This window comes from Prionailurus viverrinus, chromosome C1, assembly GCF_022837055.1.
Source record: "Prionailurus viverrinus isolate Anna chromosome C1, UM_Priviv_1.0, whole genome shotgun sequence".
Taxonomy (NCBI): domain Eukaryota; kingdom Metazoa; phylum Chordata; class Mammalia; order Carnivora; family Felidae; genus Prionailurus; species Prionailurus viverrinus.
Genome location: NC_062568.1, coordinates 188,812,787 through 188,832,565, shown reverse-complemented (window position 1 = coordinate 188,832,565; position 19,779 = coordinate 188,812,787). Strand labels below are relative to the sequence as shown.

The following is a 19,779-nucleotide window of genomic DNA, read 5'->3' as shown; positions in this document are numbered from 1 at the left end:
ATGTGCATGCACACAGGGACGCACACATGCAGGGATATGAAGCTACTTCCAACATCTGGGCACAAAGGTTCTAAATCAAGGATTTACATACTGCTCAGTTCTACCTGTGCACTTTTTCAAGCCTCAGTTTCCTGGCATGTAGAAGGGGTAGAAAGAGCTTAGCTACTGAAGTTTCTGCTGAGCAGCTGGTGGTGATGGCCACAGAGGCACTTACACAGCAGGTGCTCAGGAGACAGCAGCTACCATCTACATTGTTCAAAATGCCCCACAGAAGGATTAGCTCTGAGGAGCGCTGGGGATGAAAATGGGATCACTGATCCTTGTTACCGGATCAAGCTTCAAGTCAGCACAAGGGGAACCTCCCAGGGTTCTCTTGCTATGGGGAAGCTACCTGGGAGATGAGCTCCCTGACACTGGGCAAATTAAAGCTCAGCCTAGAGGATCATCATCTGCATGTGACCGAGGAGCTTGATGTCCGAGTCCCCAAACACTTGCCCATGGACTATTGCACCAGCTACAGCAGAATCACTTCAGAAGCCTGTAAAAATGTAGATTATGGGGCTTCATCCCCTTAGGGATTCTGATTCAGCAATGCGGCCTGGATTTAAAACAATTACTTCTATTTATCCATCCAACTATCTGTATAAATGCACAGAAAAATATCTGATGTCTGCAATAATGTTTACTGGCAAGAATCATTTCTGGGTGGGGGAATTTTAGGGTCGTAGTTAGTACTTTCTCTTTGATCTGCCCCATTTGTTGAGTATTTATGTGTTAGATGCATGTCATTTTTCTAGTGGTAGAGAAGCCTTGGAGAGGAATGCTAGGCAATAGCTCGATCCTCACTTAGGTCAGATCCGCTGTCTTTTGCCTCTCCCCCCACCCCTGGGGACTTAGCATGTGCTGCTTTCTGGAAAGAGGGCACTTCCTAGGTTTAGCTAGGAGACTCAGTAGCCAGTTTGTCCCAGGCTCCCCATTGACATCTGCACCTGCTGAACCTGCGGAGTTTCCAGCCCTCACCATGCTGCAAAGTGGGCTCCCTGGCATACCTCTTACCCTTCTTCCTACTCCTACCAGGGAGAGAAAAAGGGCATTACTCACTCATGGATCTCTCCATTTAGTAAATATTTACTGATCCTTACCAGGCGCAGACCCTGTGCTGGGCAGAGAGGATAGGAAGATATGCGTGCATACCCGTACCTTTCCAGAGCTCACTATCTCATGGTAAAGCAAGGATGAGGGTAGATAAGCTAGAAGCTAGAGCGGCAGCGCTAGACTGGGAAGACTGAGGAAGACAGACTGGGTTCTGCTTCCTCCTGCCTGTGGATGGTGGGAAGATCTCCAGATCCCTGGAGGAGGCATGCCCTGAGAAGACTGATGGTTTCTAGCAAGTTTACTATCCTGAAGAAGGTGCTGAAGGGAACATCAGGAAAGGGCTTTAGCTTGGGTAGTTCCTTAGAATCTGAGGTCCCCAATGGTCCACCATTTGGCACCTGCTGTCTTCAGCTCAACTAGACCCCAGGGACAGGCGGGACAAGGAAGCAAGACCTCTATGCCAAGGAGTGGGGTGGGGGCTAGGAGATCAGTTCTGTCAAAAAGTACCAGACTGGGGCGCCTGGGTGGCTCAGTCAGTTCAGCGTCTGACTCGATTTTGGCTCAGCTCATGATCTCACAGTGATGAGCTCAAGCCCCTTATCGGGTTGTGAGCTGAGCATGGAGCCTGCTTAAGATTCTCTCTCTCTTCCTCTGCCCCTACCCCACTCTCTCTTAAAAAAAAAGTACCAGACTATGTGAATGTTTGTGTGCATAGAGTGAAGTGTGAATTGGGGGCTTGCATTTCACAAGAAGCCTCTGGAAGAGGTTAATTGCTCAGGCAGACCCAGCTTCAGCCCCACTTGACTGTTTGCCATTAGCTAAGTTCACTGGGTCTACAGTAAACTCATTATGACCTGATAAGCACTTGTTGCTATCACTGGCAGCTTGCTGTTTCCATCCCACCCTATCACCCCAGGAGGCACAGTCATGGAAAGAATTATCCCTTAGCTTCAAGCTGCTTCTAGAGAAGGGGCCCAGTATGAAAACTGGAGGTGATAACTTTTGGACTGTGGGCCTGAGAGGGGCAATGAGGAAATGCCCCTAAAACAAGGCTAAGAAAGCTCAGTTCCAAGCAGAAACACTGCTTGGGACCATTGTTTCTGATTTGACTATGGGGGTGGGAACTGGGCAAAGTGTGGTGCAAGAGCCCCACTGGGGCTCCCTGAAGTCAACAGTAAGCAGGTGTTCAAGGACAGGGAGGGGCACAATGGAGTGGGATGGGCAACGATGTGTGGCTGACACAGGCTTCATCTCCCTTGGGCTCTTCCTGGTTCTAATTGGGCCTTCTAGGAGGGGGAGGCGGAGAGGGAAAAATGAGGTTCCAGCCTTGTTATACATTACATATGGCGCCTATAGGAAATAGATGCTCAAAAGAGAGCCACGTGGTAGGAAAGAGCACCCTGGCCAGCAGCCTGCGCTTTCTGCTTTTTCCTGGCCTTGCCGGAACACCATGCCGGGGCACTGCAGCCCTGCAAAGCCCTTGGAGCTGGCCCACCCATGTCAATGCTCCTCCGTGGGGGCACCCTGGACCAGGCCCAGAGGCTGATGTGCAGAAGGACCGAATGGGGACTCACTGGTGAAAGTGATGTTGAAACCCCTCTTCCCTGTGGAGTGGTCAGTCTGGAACTCGAGACGGGCCACGTGGCCGCTGCTTGTGATGGAAGAGGGGAGCTGGTTTCCTGAGAAGGTGCCCAGGACTGGGGCCTCGGCCGTGGCGCCATCCTTGATGACCAGGAAGTCGAACTGAGGTTCTACATCGATGTCGTTGAAAGCCAGGTGGATGCGGCTCTCAGGCCGGGCCAGGATGAGCCAGACACAGTGGAGGTGGTTGCCGTAGTCCTCTGGGTAGTTGGGCGACAGGACGACCCCAGAGGGGCTGGTGAAGTTGAAGAAGCAAGAAACTGTAAGAGAAGAGCGGTGGAGGTCAGTGAGCATCCCTGCACTCTGCCTGGGCTACTGAGGGTTGGCACAGGGAACATTTCTTTAGCCTAAAGAGCAGCAGAAAGAAATGATGACACAGGGTTGGGCCAGACTGGCTGGGCTCTGAGCTCTAGGAGGGAGACACGTTGGCTCCATGCTCAGTATGGTGCTGGGAAGGGCCCCTCTGGCAAACCACAGACATGGTGGAGTTGGTCTACTCTTGGTCCCTCTCCCCCTTACAGCGTGCTCATCCCAGGAAGTGTCTGTAAGCTCCTGGTCCCTTGTATCGGGGAAAAGCCATCCTTCAAGCTTAAGTAGGGTCACAGAGCCCAGCTTCTCCTAGCTGGTGGTGATCCGTTGGCTGGTAACCAGGGTCTGGGTATGCCAAGTCCATTTCTCCTCTTTAAACACTTTTGGTGGGAAAATAATAGGTATGCCCTGGGGATTCTGGCAACCTCGAAGTTACATACGTATGCTAAGGAGGTGCTGGGTAAACATTGTCTCTCAGAGACCAGAGCTTTGGAAGAAACCTGGGGCAGGGGTCATGGTGCCTCATCTGGATGCCTTGCCCTCTTCCTGTCCTCTCTCCTACTTTACCCTAAGGACACACTCTTCTGAAAATCCTTATTTTCAACCCTTTTCATGCCAGTGACTAACAGACCCTGGAACAAGGCTGAGGCAAGGGAAATGCTATAAATGGAAAAACAAACAAGCGAACATTAAACCAAAATTAAAAAGGAAAATAATACAATGAAAAAAATTGCAACAGATATGCCAAAGGGTAAATATCAATATTAAATTCGAGTCTTCGTAATTGTATAAGAACATCACAAAGATGAGCAAAGAATATGCTCACAGGATTCATAGGAGAAAAAATAGAATTAATATGAAAACACAGTCCATTTCACAAGTAAAAAAATAAAGAAAAAATATACAGCCCAATATTGTTAAGGCTTTGTGGAAACTCATGTGTATTTATTGCCAGTTGCAGAGTAAAGTTGATATAATCCTTTCGGAAGGGAGTATATGAATTCTTATCAACAGCCACAAAACTATTCAAATATTCTGACTCAGTAATCTCTAGGAATTAATTTAAAAGAAAAAGAGCCACATGGACAAAGATGTTTATAGTGACATAATTTTATTACAGAGAAAAAATGTGAGCAACCTATATACGAGCCTAATAATAGGTGGTAAATTATAGCCTTTAATGCGATGCTGTTTGAGCGAAATCATTAAAGTGATAAATATGACCCTGTAGAAAGAAGAACGTTAAGCATCAATTTAAGTAAAACAGTAGATCATAAAATTATATGTATACTTCTGATTATAGCTATTACATATTTATTTACATGTGGATAAAGACTGGACATGAGCCCCCGAATAAAAATTGTTTCCGAGTAATAGGTTTTGGGGTAATACTTTTTCAAAATGAAAACAATATTTAATTTTCCTGACTGCAAAAAATGAGATAGGCTTATACTAAAAATTTTTTAATGTAAAAGTATAAAGAGGGTAGGAAATAATATGGACAAACATCTGAATCTCTTTATAACATTTATGTTGATGTTTGGTGTTCATACTACAGAAACTTCGGTAAGCCTAGTATTTGGCTTATTTCTTATAATGAAGCTCAGGTGAAAAATAATAATGAAGTCATGCTTGCAAAACAAACACACAAAACAAAGGAACCGGTCACTCTTTATGTTGAGTTTCTCCTTCCTTCCCCTGACTCTACCAGTCTTCCCCTTTTCTATGTTAGGTATTTCTTTTCCAACCTGCTACTCAAAGCCCTTCCATCCAGTTCTGCAGAGTGAACCTCGTCCCTAAGACACATTCAGTCTCACCCTTGTAATATCTGTGTTTTAGAGGTATAGAAAGAGTCTGAGCCAAGGAGAGAGCTGGACATGAAAATGCTTTTAGGCAACACAATATATAATTAACAGTGATTATTATAATATATTAGTGGCGGTTACTAAGTGCAGGCATTATTCTGAGCACTGTCATCAATTACTCAATTTAGCTGTCACAATAACACTATTTGGTAGGTAGCCCATTTTAAAGATGAAGACACTGAGGCACATAGACGTTAAGTAATTTGCCAGGGTTGCTCGGCCAGTAAGTCGTAACAAACATCAAGTTCAAAGCCATCTGACTCCAGGAGCCAAGCTCATAGCCACCCCTCAACATCTTCTTCCAGTTTGAGAATAGTACTGCCCACTGGGCCTAATGGAGTCCTTGGGAGTGTTCTCAAAATTTGCTGAATATCAGTCTATCAGTCTTAATGACTACATTAGCATTGAAGTGAGGGGCCTCTAGGCTGGCCATGGATGCCCCCCCCCCCCCCCAACCCATGCCATCTCCAGCTGCAAGCATAATGGCAATTGTGAGGAATCTTAACCCAACAAGGCCAACGATCTTGAAGACAAGGGGAAAAATCATGAGCCCTGCCTACCAGGAGAACCACACCAGAGTGGACTGGAGGCAAAGAGAAGTGCTATGATTTCAGAGGGAAGACCATCACGGAAGCATGTGCACAAATGGGTTTGTTGCACAGGAGAATTTAATGAACATCATCTGAGTCCCCCACCCCCACTCCATCACTCTGTCACATTATTCTTTTTTCTTTATACCCTTTTTTCTGGGTTGCCATCTTGCAAAGCTCCAGGGGCACCATTTTGGCCAGATATATATGGTAGCTTTACCTATCACTCTCTAAAATTATCTTGTTTACTCGTTTGTTTATGGTCCATCCCTCCCTCTCCCCAACACATGCACATATACTCCATGACAGTAGAAATCTTGTCTGTTTGATGCCTCTGGGTCCCTAATGCCTCCCACTGTGCATGGTGCACTCATGGTGGGTGCTCAATCAATACTTGCTGAATGAATCAATGAGTATAGTTGACCCCTGAACAGCACAGGTTTGAACTACACACATCCACTTACATGTCAAAAAAGATTTTTTTTGGATAAATACAGCATAGTACTGTAAATGTATTTTCTATTCCTTATGACTTTCTTAATAACATTTGCTTTTCTCTAGCTTACTTTATTGTAAGGATACAATATATAATACACATACCATACAAAATATGTGTTAATCAACTGTTTATGTTATCGGTAAGGCTTTTGGTCAGCAGTTGGCTATTAGTAGTTCAGTTTTTAAGGAGTTAAAAGTTATATGTGGATTTTTTTGACTGTACAGGGTTTGGGGGGCAGGTTGGCGCCTCTACCCCCCATGTCATTCAAGGGTTCATTGTATTTAACGTTTGATACCATCTGAAAAGATGGGACATGAATACGTGTGCCTCACTTCCTCATTGCGTTCCAACCCCAAAGCAACAGAATTGACCAAAGTCTGAAAAACAGGTGGATAGCTCTGGAAAAAATACTGTGCCATCACCCTTAATGCATTTCTCATAGACACAGTACAGATTTGTTCCTAAATAACTTAGAGTAGAAAAGAGAGTGACCCAGCCAAGTTGCTAAACAGCAAAGCCAGTAGAAACTGCTCCCAATGTCAAAGGCCATAAAAAATCTATTATGCACATAACCTTCATTAAAAAAAACACTCAAAGATGTTTTCTTTTTTTTTTTTTTAAATTTTTTTTTCAACGTTTTTTATTTATTTTTGGGACAGAGAGAGACAGAGCATGAACGGGGGAGGGGCAGAGAGAGAGGGAGACACAGAATCGGAAACAGGCTCCAGGCTCCGAGCCATCAGCCCAGAGCCCGACGCGGGGCTCGAACTCACGGACCGCGAGATCGTGACCTGGCTGAAGTCGGACGTTTAACCAACTGTGCCACCCAGGCGCCCCTCAAAGATGTTTTCTACACAACTGAGAGATGAATCAAAATGAAGAACTCAAATGGGAGGAAGTTATGGTTAATATAAAATGAAAAAGACTGGTAAGAAGCAAATAAAACATATAGTAAAGAATCTAAATAATTTCTATAAACACAGTTCTAAAACAGAATGCAAGCGTAACAAATATTCCTTTGAAGAGAAGATAAAAGATATCACTCCTGCCTAAACCCCAGGGTAAACACTGCAGATAACACTGATATAAAGCGTAAAGTTGGAGCAAGGAGATATGTTAATTTCCTCATCTTGCAAGAAACTCTGTTATATAGTTTCTGTGGTTAATTAGAGAAATATAGGTTAGAGCATGTTTTTAAAGATGTTAAGAGTAATTAGTAATAGACTATAAAGTATCTTATCTTCAAAATTACCAAAGGGGAAAAAGGAAAGCAGTCAATTTAGCAAAAAATGGAATTCAAAGGAAAGCAACAAGGAAGCATAAAGAGGGGAAATGTAAAGTAAATGCTAAAAAATAAAAGACAAGAGACAAACATTATTTATGACAGTACATGTATACAAGTTAATCTATCCCAGTAAATTATAATCCTCATTTTGGAATAACATACATAGCTTCCACAAAGGGACTCAGAGGTTAAAAAGAAAGGGGCCAAGACAGCTCAGACTTCACATTAGAAGAATATTAGAATTTACAAATGCCGAGGCTCTAGAAATTCCTATGTATTTGGTGGAGTGGGTCCAGAGCATCACAGGTTTAAAAAGCTCCCCAGGTGACCCTATATGTGCAACCAAATTTTCGGAAGGACTGGTGGAGGCAAATGCAAACCACATGAATAAGGAGTTTCAATATTAAGATCAACCTCTTGGATGTTATAATATCACACCGGACTTGTGGATGATCCTTATTCTGGTCAACAGTCCTATGGCAGCTACCAAGACATATTTCTTCTTGTACCTGGAAGGAGATGAGCTTGTAAACAGACACTAATAGAACAAGGATGTGGTCCTGCAAAGCTCGGTCTTAACACCCCAAAAGACAACTCAGATTTGTTGCCAGGACAGGAAAAGGGAGCATGTATCATTCCAGAAAGGTCTAATCTCTCTCACTCTGGAAAATTATGTTTGCATGTTACATTGAAGTTTTTCCATTAAGAGAACAAAGTTTGCTTCTCAGTGTCCAAAATGAGGAAAACATGAAATGTTGTCATTGGATCTTATCACCATCAATTGTCCAGGTTAAAAGAGGCAGATAAGGTGCCTACCCAATTCGGATGTAGTTATGTTCATGGATCTTGACCTTGGATAAACCTTTAAGTCAGAGGGCTCTTACCTGGCTCAGACTTATGAAAAATAATAAAGGTGGCAAACTCATTAACGGGTGCATGCCTAATTACTGTGTGTAATATCAGATTGTTATTTGACAGGATCTTGAGTGAAAAACGCAAGGGGCGTGTTGAAAAACCCCCTCTTGGGGCGCCTGGGTGGAGCAGTCGGTTAAGCGTCCGACTTCAGCCAGGTCACGATCTCGCGGTCCATGAGTTCGAGCCCCGCGTCAGGCTCTGGGCTGATGGCTCGGAGCCTGGAGCCTGTTTCCGATTCTGTGTCTCCCTCTCTCTCTGCCCCTCCCCCGTTCATGCTCTGTCTCTCTCTGTCCCCCAAAAAATAAATAAACATTGAAAAAAAATTTTTTTAAAAAAGAAAAACCCCCTCTTGTTATCTTGTCTTTTGGTGTTGTCACTGCTGGCTTCACTGCTTTCAAAACGATAATTCAATTACTGGGGGCCTGACAAAGTAAAACAAAATCCAAAGATGATATTGAGAAGATGGATGGTGCACACATCCCAAAATGAAAATATGATAGTTATGATATGTTATGGCCCAAAGCACTGACGCAGACCAAATCAACTATTTTTAAAAAATACAAGAGTTGGAGAAAAATATACTTGTCTGAAATCAAAAGTAAATAAAGATAAAGAGGACCTATAAAATACTCTGAGAGTATATGTGCTACATGAAACTGTGTAGCAATGAGGAGCATAACCCTCCTTATAAGCGCCCATGGAATATTACAGAAATAGACTTTATTTTAGGCTACAAGGAAATCTACACAAACTTCCCCACAAAACAAAAGCTGTGGGGGCCACATTTTCTGTTCACAGCGCAAATGAACTAGGAATCAGTAATAAAAGAACACAGAAAGATCTGTAAATCACTTGAGAATGCATAGAACCCTTTCTTAACTAAGTTTGTTTGTTTACTTGTATTTAATTAGTTCGTATAAAGTGCAATATTCATTTCAGATGTAGAATTCAGTGATTTGTCACCTACATACATCACCCAGTTCTCACCATAAGGGCCCTCCTTAATACCTTGAGTTCAAAAAGGAACAGACTCTGTCAACACAGACTAGTTATATTAATGATGATGATATTAGGTCAAAGCTGTATTTCACAGAAAATTCATAGCCTTATTCATTATTAAATAATAGACAAATGAGTGAAATGAATGTAAGCTTAAAAGCTACAGAGAGAATAACTGAACAAGATCAAAGAAAGGAGAATAAAGTTAAGATAAAAACAGAAAAAAATAACTGGAGGGAACAATAAACAGGAAACTTCTCACTGATCTACTTAAGAAATAAAAATAGAGAGGGTATGTATACATAGAGACAGCATAGTAAAATTAAGGAGCTAAGCCAATTATAAAAGAATAGTATTATAACATACTAATAAATTTGAATTCTTGACAAAACAAAAGGTTCTAGGATTCTGAATTACCAAAATTGTGTGAAGGGAAAAACCTGAGGAAACTGGAACATACTTAAGGAGTAGGTGGTTTCATGGCTAGAACTTTAAAATTTTAAACACACCATCATAGCTATGCTATTTAAATTAATTTTGATACAAATACTCCCACAAAATTGTATGATACACATATTCACACCCACCTACTCAAACACCAACATACACACTGTGTAAAAAGAAATCCTATATGCAAATTGCTAGCAAATTAAATTCAGTCCTAAAACAACGAAAAACACAACCTATGTAATGAGAACAACAAAACTTTACTGATGGGTAGAAAAGAAAATTAAAAAATGGAGGGGAGCCTGGGTGGCTCAGTTGGTTAAGTGTCTGACTTCGGCTCAGGTCATGATCTCAAGGTTCATGAGTTCGAGCCCCATGTTGGGCTCTGTGCTAACAGCTCAGAGCCTAGAGCCTGCTTCGGATTCTGTGTCCCCCTCGCTCTCTGCCCCTCCCCTGCTTGCTCTCTCTCTCTCTCTCTCTCTCCCTCCCCCTCAAAAATAAACAAACATTAAAAACATTAAAAAACAATGGGAGACAAACTATTGACCTGTTATTTTGGATGAAGAGTTCATATAATTAAAATGACAATTATCCTCAAATCATTGTATAAACTGAACATAATTCCAGGTGTGACTCACACCAATTTTTTTTCTTCCAGAACTTAGAACAATTGTAATACACAAGTGAAAAGAGCCAACCTCCTCTTAAAGTATGAGGTGTTAGTGGGCATTCCAAAATCGTCATATGTCTTAACTCACTAACTGAGAGGCCTGAGAAAATTGAAACTTAAAAGCTTAAGTTATGGGAAACTGAAACCTAACCAAGCTTAACCAGCTTGTTCCGCTTCCGTACAATTGCTTGGCGCGCCCATGTATTCCTGATCAATCATTATTGCCTGGCACATCCGTATATTCTTGATCAACCATTGTTACTTGGCACATCCGTGTACTCCTGATCAATCATTGTTGCTTGGCACATCCGTGTATTCCTGATCAATCATTGTGATACCCGTACCCCCGGTTGTGGTCTGACCTAAAGGCAGGAACCAATCGAATACTGTTAAGTGTCCAACTTTAAACACCAACCAATAGCAGCTCTGTAACTGTGGAAAATTCCTGATTTCCCCATGACTTGTTTGTACCTGTCTATAAAAGGGGTGTAAAAACCTCTCTCAGGGCCTCTTGGTGTCACCGGCAACGGGGGCGCAGAGGTCCAGGTTCGAACCTGCAATAAATGACCCTTGCTGCTTAGCTTTGACTCTGGACTCTGGTGGTTCATTTTTGGGGGTCTCTTAGACTCTGGGCGTTTCATAACCTTCATAACAACCCTCTGAGGTGGATACTACTTTCAAGTTTTACAGATGTAGAAGCTGAGTGCAGGTGTTCTGGTCACACAGCATGTGGGTAATGGGCTGGGATGCGAACCCAGTCAAACCAGTTCCAGAGCCCAAGCTCTCAGCCATGACACCTGCTTTCTCCCAGTGTAAGGAGGCTTTGCCAACTCAGACATAAAGCTTCAATAGTAAAATCTGTATTGTATTAGCTTCAGATGAGAGATCAATGGAGCCGGAAAAGAAAAGTTCAGAAACAGACACAGACACCTAAAAATTTAGTATATGACAAAGGGGGCTTTTCAAACTGGGAGGACAAAGGCGGACTGACCAATTAAGGAGGCTTGGACAAATGGCTAACCAGTTGTGGAAAAATTAGATTCGTGCCTCGCTCTATGTACTACAGAAGTACTAGACAAAAAAAATAAGGAATATTTGTGTCATCTCAGAGGTGGGGAAGGACTTTCTTAGCATTACACCAAAGTTAGAAATCATAAGGGAAATGACATTTTTAATGACAGAAATGAAACACTTTTGGACTTTAAAAATCACCATAAACAAAGCTAAATACTGAGGAGTAAATGGAGAGGAAATAGTTGGAGGTTATTACAGTTAAATATTTACTATGTTTACCATATAAAATACTACAACTCAATAAAAAGATAAACACTCAAAATAGAAATATGGGCCAAGGAAATTAAGAGGCCACTAACGGAAGAATAAAGCTGGTCAACAGAGATGCTGCAAATGTACAATATGACTAGAAAACAGAAACGTCAAATGACAGAGCTATCAAATTGGCAGGGGAAAGACAGACAGCATGGAACTTTGCAAGAGAATGGAGAGAAGCTGGCAGGGCAGATGGAGACCAAGCAGCCAAGGTAGGAGGAAAAACAGGAGAGTGGTTTCCAGAAGGAGGGAGGGGCTATCCATTCTGAAATACAGCTGAGCATCTGTGTATGATGAGTGCTGAAAGCGACCCCTGTGTTTTAGCAACACAAGGCTCATCATCGACCTTGGTGAGAGCTGTCCCCAGGTGTGGGGTGCACAGAGGTCAGAATGGGCAGGTGACAAGGGAGCAGGAGGTGAGGAATGGACGCAGCAGGGAAGACATGCTGTCAGAGAAGTCTGGGTGTAAAGGACAGCATTAGAGAACCAGCAAGGTGATCTCTACTTTTAAGTTAAGAGAGACACGGGGCAGTTTAACTGGTGACGGGAGGACTTGGCAGACAGGGAGAGCTGGAGAGACAGAACAAGGGGGACAGATTATATATAAGGCAAAGGTTCCCGAGAAGGTGCGAGGTGAAGAAGACTCTATAGCAAGATTTTTGGAACAGTCCATTAAGCACTGGTTGTAAAAGTGATGTCGTCGTGAAAGGGATATTGAGTTGGATTCCAAAAAAAAAAAGAAAAAAAAAAAAAAGAAAAAAAAAAAAGAAAAAAAAAAAAGAAAAAAAAAAAAGAAAAAAAAGGAAGAGAATGGAAAGTATCTGAGTGCCCTGTAAATGTTAAAAGTAAGAACTGTGGTGAATCGTCTGTTTCAATTATATGTAAGTGTGTGTGTGAGTGTGCACCAAATTGCGTTTCTTACTGTGAGCTCAAAGGTGTTCAAAGTTCCCTGATTCAAAGCCTAAATGGGATGTATAATCTATAGGGGGCCTGGTTTTGGATGGGAGAGAGGAGCTAACATTTCCGTTACAAAAGGTGGGAGGGTGAGAAGGATGAGAAGGAGTATAATCTACAGGCTCAGTGTCTTTGCTATTTGCAAGTTGAGGAATATTGACTGCCCATGAGGGGGGTGTCAAGGTCATTCTCCAGGGCAAGGTGAGGGCAGGGGCTGCTCAGGGGCTTGAGGGGAGTGGCAAGTGTTTGGGACAGCTTCCACGGAGAAGAGAACCTCGGGCTGACTGGAGAAGCACAAATGGATGTTGGCTGAGCACTGCTGTAGGTCTGAGACTGGCGCCCATGAACCCGCAGCAGCGTCAGTTTGCCTGGTCGGGCGATTTTCTCCATCAGTGCTCGCCCAAGCGGGAGACGCCCAATCAGGTTGCTCTTGTTTCACTGTGTGTCCTTGGACCAGTAAATTGAGGCAGCTCTGCTGATTGATGCCATAGCTGAGCTGGAAGCAGAGGCTTCACAAAACCACCCTTGAATTTCTTGTGCCTCCTGCTCCGAAGCTCAGCATAATGTTAATATTCATCGGAGTTACCCTAACATCATCTCTGGTGCTGGAGCCTGTAGAGAGTTATTTAACTTTGTTGGGCCTGAGGAACTTGTTCTCAAGTTCTCCTGTGCAGGAGGAGTGAGGCAGGGCTCACCCTTATCATAAACAAGATTAAGTTAAGGTGTGGGTTCTCTGTGCGGACAATACTGAGGATGCCTTATAGAAACTCACACCTTCCAAAAGGAGCAACGGAGATAAGCCGGCAATGTTGGCCACATATTTCCTGAGCACACAGTGTGCCCTCTTAAATTCATACTGGATGTAATCCAATCCACAGGCCATGGATTGTGCTCATGGTTTTGTGTTCCTTTTTTCTTTCTTTTTTTTTTTTTTTTGGCCCAATTCCCACCTCCCAGGCAGGCAAGATTGGGGCGCTGGTGCCCTGAGTTAGATGAGCAGGGCCTTCCACAGAGCTGATCCCACCCTAATTCCTGAAGAATGTCCATTCTGTCCTCTATCTCACACACTTGGGTTTCCCACCTCTGGCTATGACCACCCCTTTGCCAACACTGGAAAGCTCTCCCCCTCTACTTGACATTCGTAATTTGGAACATGAAGGGATGGATTTCAGAGTTGTCTTCTCCTATCTTGCATTCTCTCTAGGGCACCCCAGCCCACACTCTTAGATGTGACTCTTAGATGTATGCCCCCAGGACAGACCACTCTTCCGATCCCCAGACCTCTATATCCTGTGGTCTTTGCAATGTTTCCACCCAGCCTGAGTATCCACGGAGCACCTGCTGTGTATCAAACATTGCTCTGGGTTTGGGTTGGCAACCAACAAGGCAGGTAAGCAAGCCCGCAGTGTTCATGAAATCTACATTGTAATGGAACGTAAGCCCGGGTGAAGGGAGAACAGTGAATGCAGTGGGGGGGGGGGGGGGGGGGGGAGGGTAGGTCTACTTTCAATGAGGAGGCCTGAGACGGCCTGTCTGAGGAGGCAGTCTCGGAGATGTGGCCTGATGACAAGAAGACAGCCATCCTAGGGGAAGATCACTGCAGATGGAGGGGGTACATATGAGGGAGAGGAGGGGGGGAGCACCGTGGCAGAAGCAAAGTGAACCACAGAGCTATAGGAACGTGAGATGAGATGAAGAGGATGGCCAAGGTCTTTCAGACCATGAGAAGGAGTTTGGCTTTTGTCACAGCAGATTAAACTAAATACGTCCAATACTGAACTCCAAAGCCTTTTTTCCCAAACCTGGTTCCCCTAGATTCTAGGGTCTGGAATGTTCGCTGGTGTCAGCAAATGTTTCAGCCCTGCCAGCACTCAGTTATAGGTTTTCCTCTTCTCATTGCCCAGCCACTCAGCTTTATGCCATTGCCTCCCAAGTAAACTCCAGAAGCCCAGGCCCTCCTGCATGTGGCAGACTGGGTAGGGAACTGTCTGACGAACGTGTCTGCTGGGGATCCCAATGGCGTCTCAAATGCATATCCAAAATTGAACTCTTTATCTGTTTTCCTAAGCCTCCGTCATTCCTTATCTCCATGAATGACAACACCCAGTTACCTAAGCAAAATATAGCAACTTCTTCTTCCACACTCCCATATTCCATCAGCAACTAACTTCAGTTGATTCTATCTCTTCAATATCTCTTGTACTTGTCACATCCCCATCATGCCACTATTAAGTCAAGGCGCTCTTCCTGCTGCACTGGCCTACCTGGTTTCCTAGCTTTAAAGCTCACTCCCCTTGAGTCCATCCTCTGTATTGGCTCCTGAGTGAATTTCATAAATCATAAATTCTCATGATGTTACATCCTTTCCTGGACCTCTTTAAATACTCCCTATTACACAGAGGATAAAACCCAAACTCCTCAAAAGGAAACAAAAGACCTCCAAAGACCCAAGGCCCTCCCACTCCCCCACTGCACCCTACATTCCAGCCGTATTAGACTACTCACAGCCCTGCAGTATGCAAGGCTAACTTCATGTCTTTCCCAGCTATTTTCCCTTTCTAAAATGTTCTTTCCTCCTGTCCACTTGGAAGACTCTGTTAAGCATCCCTTCTATTGAGTGCTGTGGGTCCCTCCTACCTTTCACCCATCCTTCCTAGCTATAGTCAGAGAGTCCTGTACACCAGGACTGTACACAGAGTTCTGTACATAGAACCTGTACACCAGGTTCATCTCACTCAGTGCCTGCTCTGGCTTCACCCTATCTTCTTGAGCTTCTCCCTTCTGCCATGAGAACAGATGCCCTCTGTACAAACTGGTCCTTCAGCCTGGGTCTCAGGATGAGAGGCTCTGTAGAGCCCAGCCAAGCCCCACAGAGCCATAACTGACCTACAGCCCTCATGGGACGTGAATGAGAAATGAATGTCAGTTGTTTCAGTTCCACTGAGATTTTTGGACTGTTGATACCATAGCAAAAATTGACTAATACACCATGAAAAGGGATATGAAGAACTCAGAAAGTGAAGGGCTGCCTTTTGGATAAGGTGGTTAGAGAGGGCTTCTCTGGGGAGGGGACAGTTAACAGGTGATAAGGATGATGCAGCCATCTGAGGAACATTCCAATATGGGAGAGCTGCACTTGCAGCTTACCCCTTCCACTGGGGTAGAAGGAATTTAGGGTACCTGAGGATATGAAAGGGGGGCAATGAGTCTGGGCAGAGGAAGTGAGAGGGTGAGTGGCATGGGATGAGGGGAGAGGTAAGAAGGGGTCAATCATATCGTGCTTCATAGACCTTTGGCTCAGAGATCACCCTCAGCATCCAAAACGTTCAGCTGAGAACCAATCCTTTTCTTGGCATAAAGTTTGTTGGGTCGTGGTTAGAGTAGCCACAAATACTTTGCCCAAATTGGACCACTTTTGAGAATGAAAGATGGTACTACTAATAATTACTTTAGGACACAGATATAAACTGGGATTGTCCCAAGCAGATATGAACGTGTGGTCACCCCACTCATGGTACTTTTATTTCCTTCCACAAAAGTACTCTTTATCTTGAGGGGGTAGCTTTTGCCTTAAGCTCCTCATTCACAATCCAATCCCCTCTTGGAGCTGGAGTCTTAAAGTGAAGCTTGCTGGTGAGGTTCTGACCACTGCTAAATTCTTGCCTCCCCTTACTAGACTTGCTCCCCCATACCCTGCCTAGAGGTTGGCTAGGTTCTTGTCACAAACTGACAATGCCGCTCCTGGCCGCTCTTGTTCAACTCTTGGAATAACCCATTGCCAGGGTTTTTACCTTGCAGCCATGACTGCTTTTTGCCACACCTCAGGAACAATGCCTACCCAAACCATTCCTGGTGCTAAGCATAGCTTTTAGACCCTATTAAAAGCCAAGCTCTGAACTAGGGTCCTATGTACTCCTTAGCTGCTGGCTGAGGACTCCTGTCACAGGCTCCCAGGATAGGTCTAGAACCTTATGGAACAAAGCATGAAGAAAATCTCTGCTCTGCACTCCTGGGAAGAAGCTGAGTCTATATTCTTGGGGCTCAGCTTTTATCTTGAAAACAGATCATACATTATTTAGAAAATATACATAGCCAAGCTAAGCCACCACCCCCAAATTGGAACAAATGTGAATCCTGAAAAATTTCAGTTTGCCTGTTATTTTCCACTTACTAGTTGTATACCTTTTTTGGGAGGTGGCATTGGGGGACTACTGTACTTCACTGACATTGTTTCCACACGTATAAAAATTGGACTAGTAACTTTTACATCACACCTGTGTTGTGAAGTAGAAGTTACGCTTCTGAAGGCACTGAGTGCGGCACCATGCCTGGGCACGTGGGAGGTATAAAATCAATTTTTGTTGAATTTGAAATACGAGGCACTTCCTACTTCTGCTGCTGATGGGTATGTCTCCACACATGCTCCTGTTCAGCACATCTCCAAGTCTCAACCAGCCTACTGAGGCAGCAGGAGAGATGCCTCCCCACCCCTCCCCTTGCATAGCCCATTGCTCAACAAAGCAAGACTCCAGACCAAGGTTTGCTCTCTGGTCCTCAGTCCCTCTTCTCCTCAGTGAGGGAGTGAGCTTCAAGCCCTGGCTCTTGAGCCAGCATCTGTGAAAACAGCCCCTCCTCAGGGAAACTCTGTGTTTCCTCCATAGTTCTCTTAGTCAAACATGGGAGAGCACAGTGGAGAAGGCATGGTCTGCAACGAGGCCACAGGAACACACTTAGCATAGACGTAACTTGGGAAATTTTACAGAGAAAAGAACCTGTTAGCTATGCTCCCACAGGTGAAAGCTGAAGTGAGGGTGGCATAGAGACCCCATTCCACTGTAAGCAGGGGTCACGGTCCAGGATTAGACCTCTAAAGCTTGATCAGTTTTCCCAGCCTCGTTTTACCCAAGTAGCTAGAGGTATGGTCCCAGGATACCTTGGAGTAGGACTCTTAGCTGTAGGAATCTAGCACTCAGACTGGGCCCTATACTAAACTGTGTTTGCAGTCTGGTTCTGGACAGATTCTTGAGTTGGACAGGGCTGAAGTGTCGCCTGTGCTATGATCCTCCAAGGAATCTTCTGAGAATCTTTCAATTGGGATATGTTTTTCTTCCTATACATTCTGGGGGCACTTTGTGGCCATGTCTATTATTGTAATGATTCAAATGCTGCTTTATAATACAAGTATGTACTTATCACATTCGCTAGACTGTGAGCTCTTCGAGAGCAAGAGCCATGCTAGAATCATGCCTGTTACTCTCTGAGTGTGAGCACAATGCCCAGTGTGCAGCAGGCACGCCCATTCACGTTTTGCTGCCTTCCAACGAAACGAGAGGCAGGCAGTGGCAGCATCAAGTTGGAATGTCAGAGTACTGGACTCTGCATCCCATTCCTCACCGGGTATCAACATGGAGGTCAACATTTCTTGGATCCCAGGAGGTTACCACCGTCACAATGACCGAGTTATGGCAGACTCGGCCTGGTGAGACTCACAGCAATGACATATGACCACATATATCATAGCTCCAGGCCTCAAGGGGCTGCCATCTAGACAGGGGACCACACTCCTCAGCAAGAATGCAAAACTCCCCTGCAAACAACTGGCACACAGTGCATGTTCCATGTTAGTGGCTCACAAATCTGACCTAGCAGCTGGATCTCCTAGGAAGGTTTTAGAACTACAATGCCTGGGCCCCATCCCAGTCCTACTGAATCAGAATTTCTGGGAATGAAGATTCTGTATTTTAAAAAGCCTATGAGTGATTCTAATGATTGGCTACATTTGGGCCCATTTTAGACTGCACAGGGCCACCAAAGACACCTCCTTCACCCATAAAATATCTGCCTATTTAAAAATAAAGCGATAGTAAGTAATGTTTGTGACCCACACTGGCCTGTTTGGGAGTGTTGACTTTACTTCCTTGAACATGCTGGCGGCTCCTTTGCAAGCCATCCCTTCATCCAGTCTTTGCCTGATCACACCCTGCTCAGTCAGGTCTGCTGATGACCTTCATTCCGTGGGCTCAGTTCTTACAGCCAGGTCCTGAGCCCAGGCCCAGACCTGCCTCACGGTCAAGGGAAGTCTTATGCCCTCAAGCCAGTGGGGTGAAGTCTGAGTGGGCCTGTGAGGAATTCAACCCAGCCATATGCCCAGTGGTTTGAGGACCCTCCTCTCTGTCACATCCACTCCATGTGTGCCCCAGCCTTGGGACTGGGATTCTGCTCTGGTTCTTGGTTTCCTCTCCAGGCCTTTTCTAATCCTGCAGCTTCTGGTTGGGGCAGGGATGCCCTGCAGTGGTAGAGCTTCTTCTCCTGGGTGAAGACTTGATTCAACCTAGAAGCTGCCTTCCTCCACTAGTATCTGCCTATTTAGAAGTAAAGGTAAAAAGCAATGTATGACCCACACTGGCCTGTAGGGCAAGTGTTGACTTTACTTCCTAGAACATTCTGATAGGAAACGCTGGCAGCCACTTTTATGAGCCATCCCTTCATCCAGGGTCAGTTTTCCCAGCCCTGGCTTCCCTCCACCCTGGCTTACCCTCCCCATGCTGCCCCTGTGGTGCTGAAATGCTTCACAGCCATGAATGTAGTGTCCCTTCCCCAGTGCAGGAGCAGACACAGATCCTCCCTGCCTCCCACCCCACCAGGACATTGTCCAAGGAAATGACTCTTCTGGGTTACTGGAGGCCCTCTACAGAGCAGGTGCCCTACCTCCCACCCCAACTCTGCAGAGCACTAACACAGTGAGACCACAAGTCTTCAGTGTCCAGGTTCTTGAGGACTGGGTAACAGAAGAAGGTGGCCCCAGAAGCTTACATGCTGGTTTTGAATTTCTAGGAATTGGCCTGAAATACAAATTTGGACCAAAGCAATCCCCAGGTTCCCTGCTCCTCTCCTGGGGCCACCTGTGGGTTATCGAGGCCTTTAAGGCAGCCTAGAGAACTGAGCAGAACATTACATCAGCAGAGGATGTTCACACAGCTCTTGTTACAGCCCCATGCCCCTGATCACAAGCAGTGCCCAGGAATATTATCCCCTGCACGGAGGCTGATGCTTTCAAACCTCAGCTGATCCCGATTCCGGCTCCAAACATTTGAGAAAGGCAATTTCCGAAGACCCTAGCTACTGCAATCATATTTTCTGGGCCAAAGGAAAGGATATTTGAAATTGTTCTTGTCCTGGAA

The 19,779-nt window shown here is 44.8% G+C and overlaps 1 protein-coding gene across 1 annotated transcript in view; it reads right to left on the bottom strand.

Annotated features, from left to right (window-relative positions):
* The window catches only part of CSMD2 (CUB and Sushi multiple domains 2), a 600,812-nt gene that overhangs the window by 225,090 nt on the left and 355,943 nt on the right, over positions 1 to 19,779 (bottom strand). Inside the window, exon 14 of the mRNA XM_047870009.1 lies at positions 2,670 to 2,996. Coding sequence (XP_047725965.1) covers positions 2,670 to 2,996 — 327 coding nt within the window. The remainder of the gene's footprint in view (positions 1 to 2,669; positions 2,997 to 19,779) is intronic.